Below are 18,215 nucleotides of genomic sequence, written 5' to 3'. Positions count from 1 at the left end.
GTGGAAGTTCGTATGTACAAATAAAGCTTCTGAGCTTTGTTACAAACTACAGTAGCTGGTATATTATTAGAGATAGCGCTTATGTATAAATCTATTAGCTCCGAAACGTAATAAAAATAATTGTTCTTTGGTGTTCCGGCTATTTCGATACCGATAGAAAATAAGTCGGACATGTAAATGGTTTGTATATACTTTGCTATCATTTTGTAGCTGCTTCTTTATGCTTTGTAAACAAATGAAGCGGTAGTGATCTTATGGAATAAGTTATTGAACAATATTCCTCAAACCTAATCGAAAGCCCTATGCTCTGAGCATCACTAATGGACAAAAAAACGTTTGATACAGCGAGTCTTTTGTAAAAATCAAAGTCAAATTTGCTTAACGCTTTTACTATTTTCATCGCAGTTGTGTTCAAGTTTTTGACAATACTGTGGTACTCAATTCGCTGAAAGCAGCTGTATGTGTAAAAGTGAAATTATATATTACAACATTATTGCTGCTGTTTCTGCTAGCCACTCATTTGTGCCACATTTTGGTCGCTCACTGCTCCGCTTTGTAGTGGCGTGGAAAATTGTTTTTTATGACTTCTTTTAATTTCAGAAAATATTTTTTTTTGCACTACACCCATTATAAACCTTGCCCCAAAGGGAACCCTTCCATGGCTAGGCGGTTTTTATTTGTAATGTGCTAATAAATTAAAAATTTTCACATGTGACACATATGTAGAAGTGAGTGTTAGTATGTTTATGGTTTTTACTTTTAAGCGACTTTAAAATTTGTAGCGCGCGCGTTCCAGCGGAAAATCGCAATAATCCTTTCAGCGCTTATGTACTTGACATATAACAGTACATATACGCATTTTCACATATGCATTTTACAACACACACACTTATGTTTGCAGTTATTTATGTTGTTTCCACGCCATTGATTTGCTAGCGTAGTTAATTCCCTAACTCTCTGGTTTCTTTACAATTTCTTACCCTCGACTCTTGTCGCCTTTCTTACGACCGACCATTTGCTACTTTTCAATATAGAGTATAAAAAATTTCTGTTTTGATTTTTTCAATCACCAATTGAAATCAATATTGTTTGCAAAATTTTGTTATTTTTGATTGTTGTAAATTTGTTGGCAATTTTTTATTGCGTGCATTGTGTTGTTGTGTTCGATTTGTATATCCTTAAACTGTGGAAGAAAACTTGAAAAATGTAGACACGCCTCTTGAGCACAAAGGGTTGGCCAACTACGAGAAGTTTATAGCTGAGAATATATATAAAAATTCGAGAATTGATAGTCTAGCTTCGATTTTTAGTTTGAATGTCAATTTAGGGTAAGTCGTGAGAAAGTTTTCGGAGTTTTTTAATTTTAGTTCAATGGAAGTGGTATTCTGTTGCTACTTTCCGATTCATATTGATATGTTATCAGGAATAAGAAATAATATTATAACCAACTTCTGCTGTTCGGATCCCTCCGAGATTGGTGATCTCTAAGTCTGGGAAAAATATCTTGTAGATCTCAGGTATCAGCAAACTAATGTCAAGTATATGTTAGAATTCTAAAGAAAAATTTTAAGATTTCCAAAGCAAAACAGAGCTCTTTTCATGGTTCGAAAATAATGAATTTTGAACATAAAGCTGGTGACAGCCAGTAGGCATAATAATTTGTATGAGTCTTTAGACAAACCAGTTGTTAGAAATTAAAACTGAATAGGAGTAATAGGAATATGAAGAAAAGTAAGGTCTAACTTAATGACGTCGACATTAAAGTGCTACGAAACTACGAAACGACTGAGTATCTTTGGGTGTAAGCTATTTCACATTGTAGTTAGGGTAATTCATGGGATTAGGTGGCAAGTAGTACATAGAACAGAGACGTGGACCTAATTTTAATACTAGCAGCTAAACACTTTTCCGAAATCTATTCTGAGCGTTTTTCCCCGACTTAACTAACCGGCAGTTGTCAAGTATCGTACAGCTGTACTTGAGTTGGTAGTTTATGGACGGCAGCCAAAAAAAAAATATTATAAATTTATGAAAAACAAAATTATGTCATATATGTAAATCCAACCAACATTTTTTATTATTTCAGTGATAATCATTTTCCTCCCATAATGTCTATGCCTACACAATAATTTTATTTTTAAACTTTTTGGTGCTATCAATATTATCTCCGTAATGGGTATTTCTTGATATGTTGTGCCTTATCGCCAATTTCTCTTCTTCAATTTAATGTGTTTTGTGGCAATTCAGAAAATATGTTGTAATTTTTTTTCCAAGTCAAAGCCTAGCATTACCGCATACTTTACATAATATGTATGTGTGTGAAGAGAAAACTGACACACACTGTTCAAACCCCAGGAGAGTAGTTGTGAGCACAGAACCGTTTTGGGTTTTTTTTTTTTTGCTCAAATTTATTTCGAAAACATTTTTTATGCAGACACATTGTTTATTTTCTTATCAAAGAGCGAATAAAAAAATCAAAAAAACAACACAATGTGTTAGTCATTTAGAGAAAAAAGCTTTACGCATACATATACATTTGTAGAAAACTCAAAAGTAGAGAGTGCTTAATAATCTACTGCAGTTATTATAAAAAATTGCCAATTTTATTATTTATGTGTGCTCACATTTTCATTATTTTCAGAAGACACTGTTCTATGTATGTATTTGTGTGTTTGTTTAGCTATCTCTGCGTCTTTTTTGTCGTTTTGTCAAAACAATTTAGCTAATATTATTGTTATTATTGGCATAATGTGATTTTCGTTGACTGATAAGCGGCCTCTGCTGTGACTTTTCTTTGTTTTTTTTTGCGCTTTGGTGGCGCGTTGCTGTCTGGGGTGCCTCTCGACGCGGCAGGGTGACGTTTTTTGCACATACTCGTTTTGGGATTATTTATTTGTGTTGTGATTTGGTTAATGTGTGTTCGGGTTAGGGGTTAATTTTGGTATTATTACTTTTTAGTTTGGTGTTTTTTGTTGTAATATATAATATATGAATTCTTCAGCGTGACAGTTTAATGGATTTTTATGCGTTAGACCCAAAACTGGGTTTAATATATATTTGTAAAATTAACAAAAGCCAACTAAAGATTAAAAAAAAAATGGAAGTTTATATTAAAAAACAATTTTAAAGTATGTATAACACCAAGCAGTTATAAGAAAATATTTTATAAGAAATAGCTTACATAGACCTTGGAATCCAACAAAATTTTGTCAGATACGTACCTAGATACCGCAGTTATAGTGGGTGAAAGGAACCAGCAGCTAACAAGATTGCAAACATTTTTTTTTGGAGTGAAGTGCGCAGAACTCCAAAATTTTGCAAGCACAATGATTATTTCAAGAATTTGTCAAAGCAATAAAATTATCAAGATTTGTATATCTAAATTTTTCGCTCAAACTGTAGACTAACGGTTACATCTCTATGTTCTATAAATTATGCCTCCAGAAGAAGCTTATATAACTGTGCTACTGGTATGTTTGTACAGTCGAATGATGACATTACTTCAAGAGTGATCTTAATATTATTTTACAGATCGGCTTTGTTTTACGCTGAAATGCTTCTTCCAAATTTTTAACACATACATCTGACTATAGGTAAAGCAATGCAAAGGCTTCATGAATGTGTGACATCACTATTTTTCTTCTTAACGTTCATTCTTTTTTCAGTGTAGTGTCATTTAAGTAGGAAAACAGTTGTAAGCTCTTAACAGATTGCCTCACTATGTGAATTGAAAAAGTACTATACACCGAAAGGTTTGCTTTACTATTCGTGGAAAATTGTTTTTTATGCAATAGCTCTATATTATATATGCTTACACTTCTATGGAGTTATCTGATTAGCAACTGCCTATCTACAACCAGAGTAACGAACTTTTTGTAAGCACTGTGACTTTTCTTTAATTGAATATAAACTGGAGCACTTGTGTTTCGATTAAAATGTGGATTATAAAACTGACAGCTTAGCAGCAAATTTTAATAAAATAGTAAAAGTATAAAACTTAACTTAAAATCATTCACTTAAAAGCATTTTTCAGCTCCAACAAGCAGTCAGCAATACGCGAGTTTGTTCGATTCACCAGCTTTAAATCTCTCAACCACCGAGTTTTCTCTTGATAATAACTCTATTTCGACACATTAAGCAGACATTTGCCATACTTTCAACCGGAACTAAGTGCAACAATCACGCTTACGACAAAAATTAACCCTTCTACAATTTTGATATGCCTTCCTCCGGTCGTCACTAGATATTTAGTTCATTGATTTGCCATAATAATAAATTACAAATTATCACTTTTGCGGCAGATTTTTTTTTTCTCATTTTCACGCGCGTGTTACCTATTTACAACAAAAAATCCGCGAACATTTGCTGGAAATTAGAGCACTTCAAACTTGCGGCACGTAACAGACATTAACTGTAAAAGCGTGAAGCGCGCGTTAACCCTTTGGATGAAAACGCGATAGCCTCGCCGAGTGCTGGTGCAAAGTGTGCGAAAAAAGGTTTGTGCTGAGAAAAAATGTAGCACAAAAACTGTGCTGCCTGCAGGCGTAACAAATTCGCGCATTATGTACGTACGTGTTATTACGCGTGTAACGCGTAGATTTAGCAATGTTCGATACTTCAAAAGCATTGAAATTGCCGAATTTGGACAATTTAAAATGACATTTTTCACTTTCGACAATTCTATTCAATTGGGTGTAAGTAATTGCAAGGCGGTAGTGAATAATAAGTATACATATAGTATTTTGAGCGTGCATATGTGTGTATTTTAAACTTAAATTTGCAATATGGTTTTGAAAATCCATTAGTTTATTGGCATCTCCAACAGCACCTTATGTATATAGTTATTTTAAATTTAGTAATTTAAAATTTTGTTATATATTATAATTGCAATTGCATTTGATTTGCCATCTAAACTAATCCTTTTGAAAAAATTATGCTATTTTAAATGGTTACCATATCTGTTGCGCCTAATTATAGGCTTCATTTATATTTTTCGGATGTTAGATTAGGTTTGTCTGATATTAGTACGCCTAAATTAGCTTTGGTCCTTAATAATACCAGATAGCGTGTCATCACGTAGTACGTAAGGAGTAGTCATCCTTTAAGATGCCAGCACTTAACGCTGATATAATAGTAAGAATGTATGGAGAGTTACTAAGGTTGTCAATTCCATTAGTTGAAGGAGAATTCCACTTGATACCATGACATGAATATATTGCTGGATGTCCTCTTTTCCTTGGAGTAAATATCTTTACAGAAACGAAACCTATAAACAATTGATATAACAGAATTTCATATATATGGTCTTATGCAAATGTTGCTTATACAAGATATATACAAAATATATAGAATTGGTTTTACAATATACGCTGTATAATGACATCCTTTACCGCTGCTACTACACATTTGTATGTCCTGCATCTCCATTCATTTCATTTACTGTCCACTACAAAAAATATCCTCTTTTCTAACAATTCGAAAACTCTACTGTGAATACAAACAAGTTTATGATTTCCGCTTTTTAAATCGTTTTATCGTTTCTGCTTTGCTTACTTTAAACTATTGTGTTGCTCTTGTTGTTGCATATTGTGTTATCATTGGTATCTTTTGTCACACAACGTGCCCACAACCGTTTGCCATTGTTGCTATCAAATAAATGCCTAATGATATCCGCTTTAGAGTGTTGATGTCCATGATCCTTTAAATAACGTTTCGAATTCACATTTAAAAAAAAAAAGGAGCTTGCTATTGTCCAGCACACTGGCCTTTTCAATCAGTTACACATTTAGAGCATTGAACATTTAAAAATTTCATACTTAGATTTGTACATTTATGCTGATCTATTGTCACCGCACTCAAGTGGCCTTTTCTATGCGCTCACCTCTGCGGCTATAATAAGAGCCCCTGTAGAAAAGCCTGTCGCCAGCGGACATATAAATTCAATGACTCTTTTAGCTAATGCGTGTTTGATGTGCGTTAAGATTTTTCATTCACATTTGCTATGCTTTAAAATTCCGCCGTATTTGCGCATTATGCTGAAGGGCACTTGAACTCCCCCAACAAATAGCTATAGTTGGATGAAAATGCGTGCGGACAACCCTTATTTTCTTTTGTTGGACAGCGGACACATATGTATATTTCGCTATTAACGTATACAGATGTGTATATATACACACTTATAAAATCACCTACACATATCACACATATCCCTGCCACAATTTGAGCTATTCAAGCAGTTTTCCTCGCTTTGATGTGACTGACCGTTTGCTCTGATAAGCGTCATATATCCACACCCGCGCACACATACACACACATTCAAAAGCATTTCAATCCACACTTGCTGTTTGTATATTTCATTTGAGAGTATCTTATCAATTTCGTTTGTCATGGCGATCTCTTGAGCTATTAAAAGAATTTACGATAATGTTTTAAATTATGAGCCATTTTGCCGTATTAATATTTAACACTAACACACATGCAGGCATATGCGTACAATATACCTTTTCTAATTCCTTTCATACATCACTCACACTCATTTCACCCTCTCGCTTGCTACACTTTGCCACATATATCCTTTTTGTAGGCAACATTTTTGTTGTTAAGTGAGCATGGCTAACTTGATTTGTTAGAGCTAATAAATTTTCTAAAAACGGAAGTACAATACATTTTAGTTCCTTCCTATTTATCACCATCATCAATGGCTTTGTTCGCAGCGTTGTCATGTCATGTGTGAGTTGACATTTTCAAATCAGTTGCATCGGGATAACATTTGAGTATATTGTGTGGGGAAAGGCGCACCTGCGAAGAGTTTAAAAAAATATAGAATATACATAATATATAATCCTTAATGAGTTGGGTAGATGCACTGTCAGTGAAATAGGGGCAATGAGTACTTCTATAACTCATGATGACCTCAAAGAAGCAGAAATTGACTCTAATGGTCAGTATTCAGCTTTTGCGATATTTACTGAAGATATTGGAAACATAGTTCTATGAATACAACAATCTACAAGTAGCATAAAAGTATACATCATGTTCCAATGCAAAATGCGAGCTACGTGAGAGCGCTAAGGGTCATAAGTACCAAATAGAAGTATCACGCTACGGACGAAGATTTCGGGAGAGCCTGCAGAACACTTTACTTTCTTTGAATTAAATTAACGATGCCAATACCTCAAAACAACATTTTGAGAGAAGCAATTTTAGGAAACAATTTACATATGACTTTTTTCAGAAGATTTTTTAATTTTAGCTCGTCGAATAAAAGTGTCAAGGAGCGATCATAGAAATATACAGCTAAAAGAGCGGTTGCTGTAAGGTTTGTTCTTTCCAGATTGGTTAGAGAAGCGAGCCGAATAAGCTTTAATATCGATTCCGACGTATTTCTCTAATATTATGTTTTGTTAGACTAGTGTATGTTAAAGAATAATTACATCTCTCCGGCCTGCAAAAGTCAAATTAGGAACTACTAAACGCTATTTTGAACTCTATAAAAATAAAAGGCAATAAAGAAGAAAAAGCAAAAAATCTGACCAAGAAACACGAGAGTACCAGCACTATAGAACCTGCCTCAAAATATCCAGATTTTCACATTAATTCTCAAAATTTGTATTTTTTTCTGTTTTTAGTATTCCTTTCTATATAACTTTGAAAAAATCACGAAAAACACGTGTTCATTTGCATCGCACCACATCATCAATCTCTGTCAACAACAACTGTTACCAAAAACACCAGAAAAGCAACAACCAATCAACTAACGCCCCATGCAACCAATCTAACCGAACGCGACCGGCCAAACAAGCAATTCAGCTCATCTAAAACCAATCACAAACTTATGCATTTAAATTAAGCATTTAAGTCACAGTCAAAATCGCGTCAGTGAAATTCAAATTCAAATCGATTGCCTAAAAAGTGTCGGCAAAAAAGAGTGGAAATGATAAAAGAAATTCCTGCACAAAAAATGTGGAGAAACTACCCTTTCGACGACGTTCCACAACAAGCGTTGCCTTAACGCCGGCTTTTGATGCAATTTTCACTTGGTATTGGTTTTTTTTTTTTTTTTTGGTTTTGCATGAGTGATAGCATGTGCGACTACTTTGTTGCCTTGTGGCATGCAACAACAATCAATTTTTTCAGTGTGTATTTTTTGTGGCAACACACCTTTGCCGCATTGCTTTGAATTATTCAAAGCGTTTTTTTCGCAGTGACACTTCTCTTTTAGTATATTCCAAAACTAGTAGAAGTTGCATGAATAAATGCTGTACATGCTCAATCGCTGCTTTGCTAATTCTCTTTTTACCGTTAATAAAATTGCATAGCACATCATTGGTTTTTTTGCTTTAATGGCATTAAAAATATTCAAATATTCTTTTGATTGATTGTTCGCGTTGTGGCACATATGTAGTTTTGTTTGCTAAGCAAATTAGTATGCCAAAATGCGTTAGACTCTGACATAATACCATCAAAGAGGCGGTCATATGCAAATTTATATTCATAGCTAATCACAATAGTATGACGAATAAGTGTCCGAAATCCGATAATTGTTTGGATTGAGGCTGTCATAAGCAATCGGCATGTTTTGAGGGGTGGAATGAAAACAAAAAGTCAGTCTTTTTAGAGTTTGTCTAATCATCGCCATTTTTCCTCTGTGTTAAATAGTGCAAAAGGGCGAGGTATATCTTTGTATCAGTTCTATAAACTAAGTTCTTGCACATTTTGAGTATTTAAATCCATCTATAAAACATGCATGGAAATTTGAATTCACAGAAGCAGCATCAACATATAAACCATCGAGCCATCACCATCAACCGTCAGCTGGCTGGAACTTGTGAAATATCTGTCTCCATGAGTAAATTTTCTAGTTAAAATTTAGTTAAAAAGACGTCTCAGATATTTGCTGGCAACTAATTAAAGTCTCAAGATACCCCCTTCACAACATACAATGAATCACAGGTCGAAGCGAACATCCACTTTCAGTCCTATTATATACATATCTACATATCATACATATCATAGATAGGATTTTCAGCTGGCAAAATACAGCAGATAAATGATGAACAGTTGAAATATAAAAAAAATTATTAAATTGAAAATAAAGAAACAAATCAAATGCACCAAAACAAATTGCATGCTTGCGGTGAGAACTTTGAAAAAAAAAAATCGAAAGAATATTTAGAAACTTTCACTGAGAGGGTCACATTACTGCAACAACACATAATTTCGCATACCAATACCAGCAAAAGTTAATTACCTGTACGCTGTGGTGTGGTAAATTTGTGACTACTTTGCATATTTTATGGCGCTGAGCCGCGCTAGTAGCAAACATTTGCATATGCGCAACCAATACTGACACGTCATTGGAATTATTGCGTAGTAATTTGTTATGCCACTGCGAGCAGAGTATTTAAGGCAGCGGAAGGCAGAAAAATGGGCCGACGCATATACAGTTATGTGTGAGCACAAACATTTGTTGCATGTTGCACGTTGCTAAATTGTGGCAAAGTGCTATTAGCGTGCATGTAAATGTTTGTATATGCATGTATGTGTGTGCCCGTGAGTGATAATGACAACGCAGTTGATTTGCCTCCCTTGAGAGCGCGCGGAGACAGCGCATTGGTAGCTGTGCCACTCTGCGCCAATTGCAACTCATTAATTTTCTACGCGCATTCTAGCAAGTTAGCTGTAGCAAGAGTTTTTAGCTGCTACGACAATCATCAACGATGCGCTGATTGATGATGTGCAGCCGCTGAGGGATTCCCTCGCATAGCTGCCGCTCCTTACCGCGCGCTTGCGCTCACCTTAAATGTCATTTCAATGAATTTATAATTGGAAATTATGTGATCTTGCTTATATACATGCGTTTGTTGTTGTAATTTTTTGTAAATTTTTTCTTTGTTCTACTGCAACGCTTGTTGACACCTCACTATCACGTTAGTTCTAACGGCAATTTTTCGTTGCAAGCGCTTATTGTTGTTGTTGCTTGTTTACATTTTGCATGCCACACTGGTGTATTGGCTGTTTGTCAGTTTTTATATTGCTTTTTATTTTTTGTTGCCACCAAATTTGCATATTCTCATTAAAGTCTTTATATATTAGTCACCTTTTTTTGTTGCTACTGTCTATTTTCCCTACAAAATTCTTTGCTACTGTTTTACATATTGTTTGCGTATCCTTTTTGTCGCCGCTGTTTACTTTGATGTTGTTCGCTTTAATTAATGATGTGTAGTTTAACTCTTTTTCTTTTTTATTCCGCTTTATTTTTTATGCTTCCACAAAAGCATCGCTACTTTGCATACCATCACAGCAGCTCTCCTTATACTCCCAGCCTCGGTATCATTAATCAGTTTTACTTACAATACATACATATGCACGAGTTGTATTGGTTTCGCATTTTTGCGCTACATTGGTTTTCATTTGTTTCGAGTTTTTTCTATCTTATATAATTTTATTTGATTTAAGGTTATCTGCCACAGTTGTGCTTTCGTCTCATTAACCCTTTTGTTCAAACTTGACTTTTGCTGTTACTTGCTTACATTTCAAAAAAAGAGATAATATAAATATTTGCATTTCCACTTCTGTTGTTACTGTTACTTTTCATTTCGTTTCAACATTTGTTTTTCACTTTCTTTGTTGCGTGAGAATTTCGCAACTTCTTCTCAGGCCGTATGATTCGGTGCGCTAACGTACAATAAATCCGCTAATTAATGATGTTTTTGGCTGCTTGACATTCGTTGGCAACTGTCAGTTGTGTTTAATGCTTTTAATTAGATTTTATAATTAATTTTAAATTTTTCCATTTAAAAGCGATTTTTTTCGTTATTTCGAGGTTGCGGGTATTTGCATATTAATTGAAAGTGATTTTACAGTTGGCAGCACTGTTGGGTGAAAGGTTTGGTGGAAACATATGCAGAATTTATGGAAATTGGTTATATAATAAATACTCTCTCCTCATATAAATGTTAAACATACTCTGAAAGCTTTTGAAGCCTACACCGCTACATTCATTGCCACAATTCAGAGAATATTTCACTAACACTATGGATTAGAGCTTTCAGTTTGACTGAAGCTCTCCACTGAAGCTTTCATATAAATTTCTAAGCTACACACACCTAAATTAGAAGCACAATTACAGTTAAACTCAATTAAGCTTTGAAAGTGTTTTTAGAGCTTTCACAAACAACTGTTGATATTTCAAATAATGTTTTGCAAATATTTATTTTAAGATAAATTATTAATATTGTTGTCTATGTGGCGAGTTTTTATAAAACTTTCATATCCAAAACAAAGCTGTGAAGTTTTTTAAATATTTGAAGTTTCCAGTGGACAGTTTTTGCTTTTTCAAACACGACTCAAATGTTTGTACTAAACACTTCGTATAACTTAAATTTTCCAAAAAATCTGGGAATATATTCGGTTAAGCTCTAGAGCCGTCACATTTTGATAAATAGGAAGATAATTTATTCTTACGTTATATATTTCGTTTTACCAAAATTCCTTCAGAAAACTGTCGAATTCCAGTTAAGTTCTAAATCTTCCATATTTTGATCATGAAGCTCGAAGTTGCCTTCTTGTACTATATATTTTGTTTTACTAAAATTTCTAAAAAACTATTATTTTGTTGATCATATTCAAACAAGCTTGCTTTCCTATAAAAAATATTTTTATTGACTTAAAATCTAAGAACTTCTTCAGTACTTCGTCAATTGAAGTCTAGCAAGGCTACTGAAGATATTATCAAGCGATTTCAAAAGCTTTATGATCTTTCTCATTCTAGTAAAATCAGCCTGAGTATTATGATTATTTTCATGCTTGCAGCTGTGAAAGTTTTTCCTGCCACCGGAGCTTTCACTGAACATTAATATCTTTTTGTTTCTTATATATATTTTACCATGTATACATAGTTTATTGTCACGAAATCAAAAAATTTGTCCTCCAAATTCATGATTACGAGTACATATAATTAAAACCTATGAGAGGATTTTTCACCCGCAAGGCTTTCACAAAATTTTGATTGATCATTTCATCAACCAGCTTCGTATTTACAATTAAATACGTTACTAATATGATGTCAGTTGTTGTGTTCTCATTACGTAACTGCGCCGTCACTCTGCACACAAGCACGCATAATCACAGAGCGCGTCACTTTGTCTGCCATACCTACATGCGTCTTGCATGTCAATTTGACACACATTTGTAGCCGAAAAGCTACTCAAGCCGCCTTGACTTCATTTTGACTTTTACCCGCGGTATATTAATCCTTTTCTATTTTGTGTAAATATATAGAGCATACAAGTATATACTTTTAATTCAACATTTAGTCACACCACTTGGCCGAACTGCTTTGATGATATACACTTTTCTGTCTTTAATATGATTTCGCTTTCATGAGCGAGCTTACGCCACTCATCCTACATCCTTGGCAGCTTTGATTAATCCATATGCGCTTGAATGACATGAACTAATCATGAAACGTGACGTCATTCGTTACGCCCCTTTATTATGATTTTTATTAATGATGCAACTAAGTAACATTTAAAAAAAACATGAAAACAACAACAATCAAATATGTGCTCGATTCATATTATAAAAATGTCAAAATTCATTAATATTTTCTTTCCAATATATTTCTGGGCTGTTCGCCTCCCTTTTTCTGCGCGAGCAAAGTAGCTTCGACATTATTAATTTATTTGATTACATTGCCTGACCACAAGCCACGCTGTCACTGCTTTTTGACTCTCGGCCTCACCACAAATATTTCGTGCATAACTGTGTGTTTTCGTGAGTCCAATTACATTGGATTTGTAGGCAATTAAATGCTGGAAGCGTATCGAGTATTCAATGCAGTTGACCCCTGTTCTGCTTTGTTGGAATGTGTATTTCGTAGACTTAGTAATGTCGGTTGTTGCGTCACTTTTTACAGCTATTCACTCTTTTTCATGCGCTGTGTTCCTTGTTTTTTAACTTCTTCAATATAGATTAATGATGTGAACGCATTTCCTCCCCGCTTATTTAACTTTCTTTATATCTATTTTCCTTGCAGTATTTAAGGGAACAAAACTCTTTGAAGATTGCATTATATAGATAAGCAATAAATTATAGTTTTATTCCTTTCTGCATATACACATCGCACGAAGCGTTTGGAGTCTTCAAAGGTAAAAGTTTTGAATTTGCTTTCCGTTATCGCTAACGCTATCCTTTCTATATGAGTGTACTTTGTGGAAGTATTACGAGCGAGCTTCTTAATTAGACCCTATAATAAAATGATATAAAATCTCCAAAACAAAACTAGCAAAAGAGTTTCACATAAAATATTTCAAATCGTCGCTTGGGGTACACCTGTAGGACTATACCGCTTAATTTTTTCTGGAGCTCTTGGGAAACCCTACATCCTGTTAGAGCCCTTAGAAAGTACTACTTTTGAAAGCCACAACCTAGATCAGATATAAGGAAATAATCCTCCAACTGAGGAGAGAGCAAGGAACTGATACACAACAGACCATAGAAAAACATTTTTTCTGGAGCTCTTGGGAAACCCTACATCCTGTTAGAGCCTTTGTTTGAGTGGTTAAGGTAGAGAGACGTACTTGATAGTCAGTACTGTGTTATTATCTGCTGAGAATTAACTGCTAACAGAAAGAACGCTACTCTTAGTAATGAGCGGAATAAATTATTTTAACAAAACAATTCTTTATAAAGTTCTTATAAATTATATTTTATTATAGTAAAATTAAGAGTTAATTACTTCAATTAATCTTCCAGTAATTATCATCAAACTGACCAAACCTCGCATAGCCCTTAATATATTCTTCGACACTTTCATTATGATCCACATGATAGACCTTAGCATCCTTGAAATACACATTAGGCACTTGAAATGCGTATTCCTGCTCGATTGGACGATCAAATGGAAAACCATAAGCAGTGTCTTCAGCAAACAGTGTAACGACGAAAACCAGCTGCACAGGGAAGCCTTGCTTGTTACCTTTTGGTAAATTGAAACGGCGATAGAAATTTTCTGAGCGTCGTTTTAAATTCCTTGGAAACACCAAACTCTCGGACATTGCTGCGTCGACAATAGCACACATTTCGCTGTAGGTCCAGCGTTTACTAGGCGCATCATAATTATACGAACGCTGCTCGACAATATTTAGACCAGCTTTTAATTGCTTAAGGAAATGGTCGATTTCAAGGAAATTTTCGCGATTTTTCGACAGCGACAGCAGCGCGCCGTGTTCGTCGTATTTTGGCGCTAAAAAGGTCTGTATTGTGACTGTAGCTGGACCATCCGCTTGTATATGCAACGTATAATTGAAAGGCTTGTGTTGGAGCCGCTGCTGACGCGCATAAATGCCTTTGCGATTATCAAATGGACTGACTTTGTCCAACAACAAGCTAGTCAAATCAATGTCGGCGTAATCGAAATAAGTTTTTAGCGGTGAAACTGTAACCGACTTCAGCTCAATACCAACGGCTAGCAAGTCCTGCCGCGTGTATGCCGGCAAATTACGCATATAACGGTTCCACATATCCAAAACTTTGTGTTGCATTAGCGAGTAAAAGAGCGGATCACGTAACGCCGTCTCGAAGTTCGCCAAAACATGTGGGCCCACTTTGTGGAATTGCGCATATTCAATTTGCGCGAGATACATGAATGAGTAAAACCAATAAATTTGTTGGTTGTACGGCTTCAAAGCATTCACATTGCCATGTAGAATATTAAAGAACTCCTGTTGCGCCTCAAGCTGATGCAAATCATGCAATGTGCCATTCTCCAGTCGATATGCGCCACTGTCGGCTATTTTATATATTTCTTTTGTGACCTTAAAAATCAAATCGATTGTTGCCGGAAACCCATAATCTGCAAATTCGTAGTTATTATAGCGTTGCCAAAAAGTCTGACCATTCCAGCTGACAAGTTGTGGATTATAACCCGTCGCAATGGTTTGCGACAACTTCATATCTGCTATGGGTTTCATGCCCTGCGATAGGCGTTCCAAGCTATAACGTGTCATTAGCGTACGCATTTGGTGAATCCACCATTCAGCGCTGCGTTTGTGATGACGCACAGCGATTTCCTTCTTCTCGAGAAATGGCGGATAGTCGAGATTGAGTTCATACCAAATTGTATTCCAGTCTACATCTTCTAGTAAGTATGATAAATGTGTTTCGGCATTCAAAATGTGCACATCGCGCGTATAATCTACAGGCGTCCAAAATTTCGTTAGACCGTCGCGCTTTGCACCGCTGCTTTGTGTATCGAGATACCAGCGCTGATCGCTTAGGCCCATTAGCTTCCACCACTGCCAGGGTTGCCAATCGTGCAAGCTTCTTTCTCCTATACTACCGTTAACCGTATTCATTTGCTTTTGTGCCATTTCCAATTTCGTTTTGCTGACAGTCATTGCTCTGTGTATCACTTCACTGTTGAAGAAGTGTTGTGGCAATATTTCATAGATCGGTGGCAACGCAAAGATTTCACAGTCTTTACGATGTCTAATCGCCAAGTCGAGTGCGTAAACGAACATGCCAGGATTAATGTGTGTGCGTGCCCAGCACACATTCCGCTTAAATAAGGTCCAGTCTTTGGTATATGCCAGTAATTTGTATAAGCCCAAAGCTTGCTGGTGATGTGTGTGCACAATCGCGCTAAAGAAGTCATTTCGTGATAGTAAGCGTTGTTGTTGCACATCCTTTACGAAGCGTTGCATGTCACTGTCGAATTTCTGTCAAAAAACTTTATTTTTGTTGTGTCAATGTTGTCAAAGAAAGAATCTCACCTTATATTGCGTCTCATCATTGACAAATGCAACGTCCTGGCACTCGGCCAGCGCCACTGGCTCCTGTACATGCCACACGATTTCGAGTAAAAATTTCTGCGCCTCCAATAAGAAATATTCCTTGTCGGTTTCCTTGCGGTTAACAGCCTTGCAGCAGTTGAAAGCTACGGTGCTGCACAGTACAAAAAATAAAAGCCGCATTTTTTGATACCCACCGCTATTTGAAGCGCAACTGTCGCCCGCCGTTGCATTGAAGTGAGCTTTTATAGCTACATGCTTATCAACAAATTGCACGGCCTTTCCACCGTAGGTCTTTATTTTGTCACAAAAGTCAAGGTTAGCATTATTTTCTAAATTTTGTTCAAACTTCTTCATGCTTTAGAAACTAAATAGACACATAACTTACTGATAAGATACGGCGCCTAAGCAGATATGTTCTGCTTTCCAGCGTCTTTGTTGTATTGATGCTAAATCTGCGAACCTATGTGCTAAAATAGAAGCAAAGACAACCGCAGCAGTGTTGATTATAGGTGTGATGGCTATTCGTAGGCACATCGGTTCAAATGATAACTACAAAAAAGCCTCAAACGAAACAAAATATTAATTGTTTTGAAGCCTGGAAGGTGCCTGTAAACCGTTCTATTAATTTTTGATATGAAAATTATTCTCATAAGATTCACCAGTCATTCTTGTAGAATGCTTTCATGGTTGTAGTTGGGATATGCTTGTGAAACCAACCGACCACGTTCAACTTTATACTTTTTATGTAGTAGTGAAAGTGTAATATTTTCTTTTCGACCAAATAATAAAATTTCATATCTGGAAAATTTCTTTTTTAAGCTCTTTAGTGCCTGATACAGTCAGCCATCCAGCCTTTTTATTTAAATTATATTGTATATATTATTCTCAGTTTTGTTTCGCTAAACTAGAAAACCAACAAATCAGCGCTAAGGAATCGCTTTACTTTTCTACATCACAACCCATAAGTACGCGGCTTTTACAGCTCATTAAACGGCACTCGCTTGCTGTAAGAAATAATAACGAAAAACCAGTTTAAATGCACAAAAATATGCACAGTTGTTAACACAAATTTTTCAAAACCTAAAAAAATACTTGCATATAATAAACTGCTGGCGAGATAATAATAAAAAGTAATAATTTCCGCGCAATATGACCGTTGGTCATAAATATTCAAATTATACGCGTTGCAATTAAAGTGAGAACAGGATGCTGCCGCAGGGCTGAACTAGGGCAACCGTCTTACTGTGAACGCATCAATCAAAACATTTTCCACACTTCCTTTGTTGCGCTCCGCTCCTATTTATATTTTATACGTGCGCACTATATTAGATGCGAGCCTTTTAAGCACAATTAAAGCGGTTGTAAAAAGCTGTCCTTATTCTTTATTTTTTCCTATCTTATTTTTGGCTTGCACACTCCTTGCTTGCCACATTTGCATACGAAAGGCATACAGAAGCTGCTCAAGTGGTAGCGTAATATTTCAATTTATTCTTTGTTAGTATTTTTTCTGCTTTTCTAATGATCACTCGGTGTCCTTCTTCCTGGAACTGCTGTCCATATGTGACGCATAAATCGCCGATATCTGTCCCATTAGGGTTGCTTATGCCACGCATTAAGTTGCTCAATAACTGTTTCTTAACTAAATGGTGTTCCATTAATAACACTTTATACGCTTATTTGCTTAAAGCGGCTGTTGACCCTCCTCATTTTGTTATTACACCAACCAGTTACACATGTCTAGTAACACTATCCAGTAATCCTTTACAATTGACGGCTATCCGCTGGCGATTTACATATCCGTTTCGATTATTGAGCACAACCGCAGCATTCAAACGGTCATCATTAGTAGCCTGGTCCATTACGATTTACGGTACATCGCTCTTACAAAACCGCTTTTTTACTGTAGTTGTATCATTCTAGTAATTACGGTGCTTTCTGTCGAGCGACAACGTGTTAATGTACTCACTTCCATATGAATATACGTCCGTCCGCCTATCCCATGTCAGGGTTGACACTAATGTGCCGCATTACAAAATGCTAAGCAATTTAATTTAATGTGTCTACTTTTTCTCAGCTAACTAGTACAACAACTCGGCGGCGCAGCATCTGTGGCAAGGCATCCAGCTAGCGGTCGAGGCAGTCACTCATTCGCCTTGCACATACTCTTCGGCGTCATACTCTTCATTACTTCCAAGATTTATTAAAATTTGCATAAATTTCCTTTGCCGTTGTTGTTTGCCCCTCACTACAAAACTCATCGGTTGCAAAGGGTTAACGCGACACCCCTTTGGGGTAACTGTTGTTCTTATTGTTGTTAACAAGTTGTTCCGTTTGCTTGAAACATATTCTCGATGCCGAAATTTCAGCGGCTCGCAAGCGTGTGAAACGCAAATGTGTTGAAGTTTTTACCTCCTCCTT

At 35.8% G+C, this 18,215-nt stretch overlaps 1 protein-coding gene across 1 annotated transcript; it reads right to left on the bottom strand.

Moving 5' to 3' along the window:
- Window positions 1–13,700: 13,700 nt before the first annotated feature.
- On the bottom strand, window positions 13,701–15,977 carry LOC106625098 (larval serum protein 1 beta chain). The gene is made up of 2 exons (XM_036358541.2): window positions 15,777–15,977; window positions 13,701–15,722 (listed from the first exon to the last, which is right to left on the bottom strand). Exons 1-2 carry the CDS (start codon window positions 15,975–15,977, stop codon window positions 13,743–13,745), a joined length of 2,181 nt encoding a protein of 726 aa, XP_036214434.2. The 3' UTR covers window positions 13,701–13,742.
- Window positions 15,978–18,215: the final 2,238 nt, after the last annotated feature.

Source organism: Bactrocera oleae, chromosome 6 (genome assembly GCF_042242935.1).
Source record: "Bactrocera oleae isolate idBacOlea1 chromosome 6, idBacOlea1, whole genome shotgun sequence".
Classification (NCBI taxonomy): Eukaryota; Metazoa; Arthropoda; class Insecta; order Diptera; family Tephritidae; genus Bactrocera; species Bactrocera oleae.
This window is presented reverse-complemented; position numbering and strand designations above follow the sequence as displayed.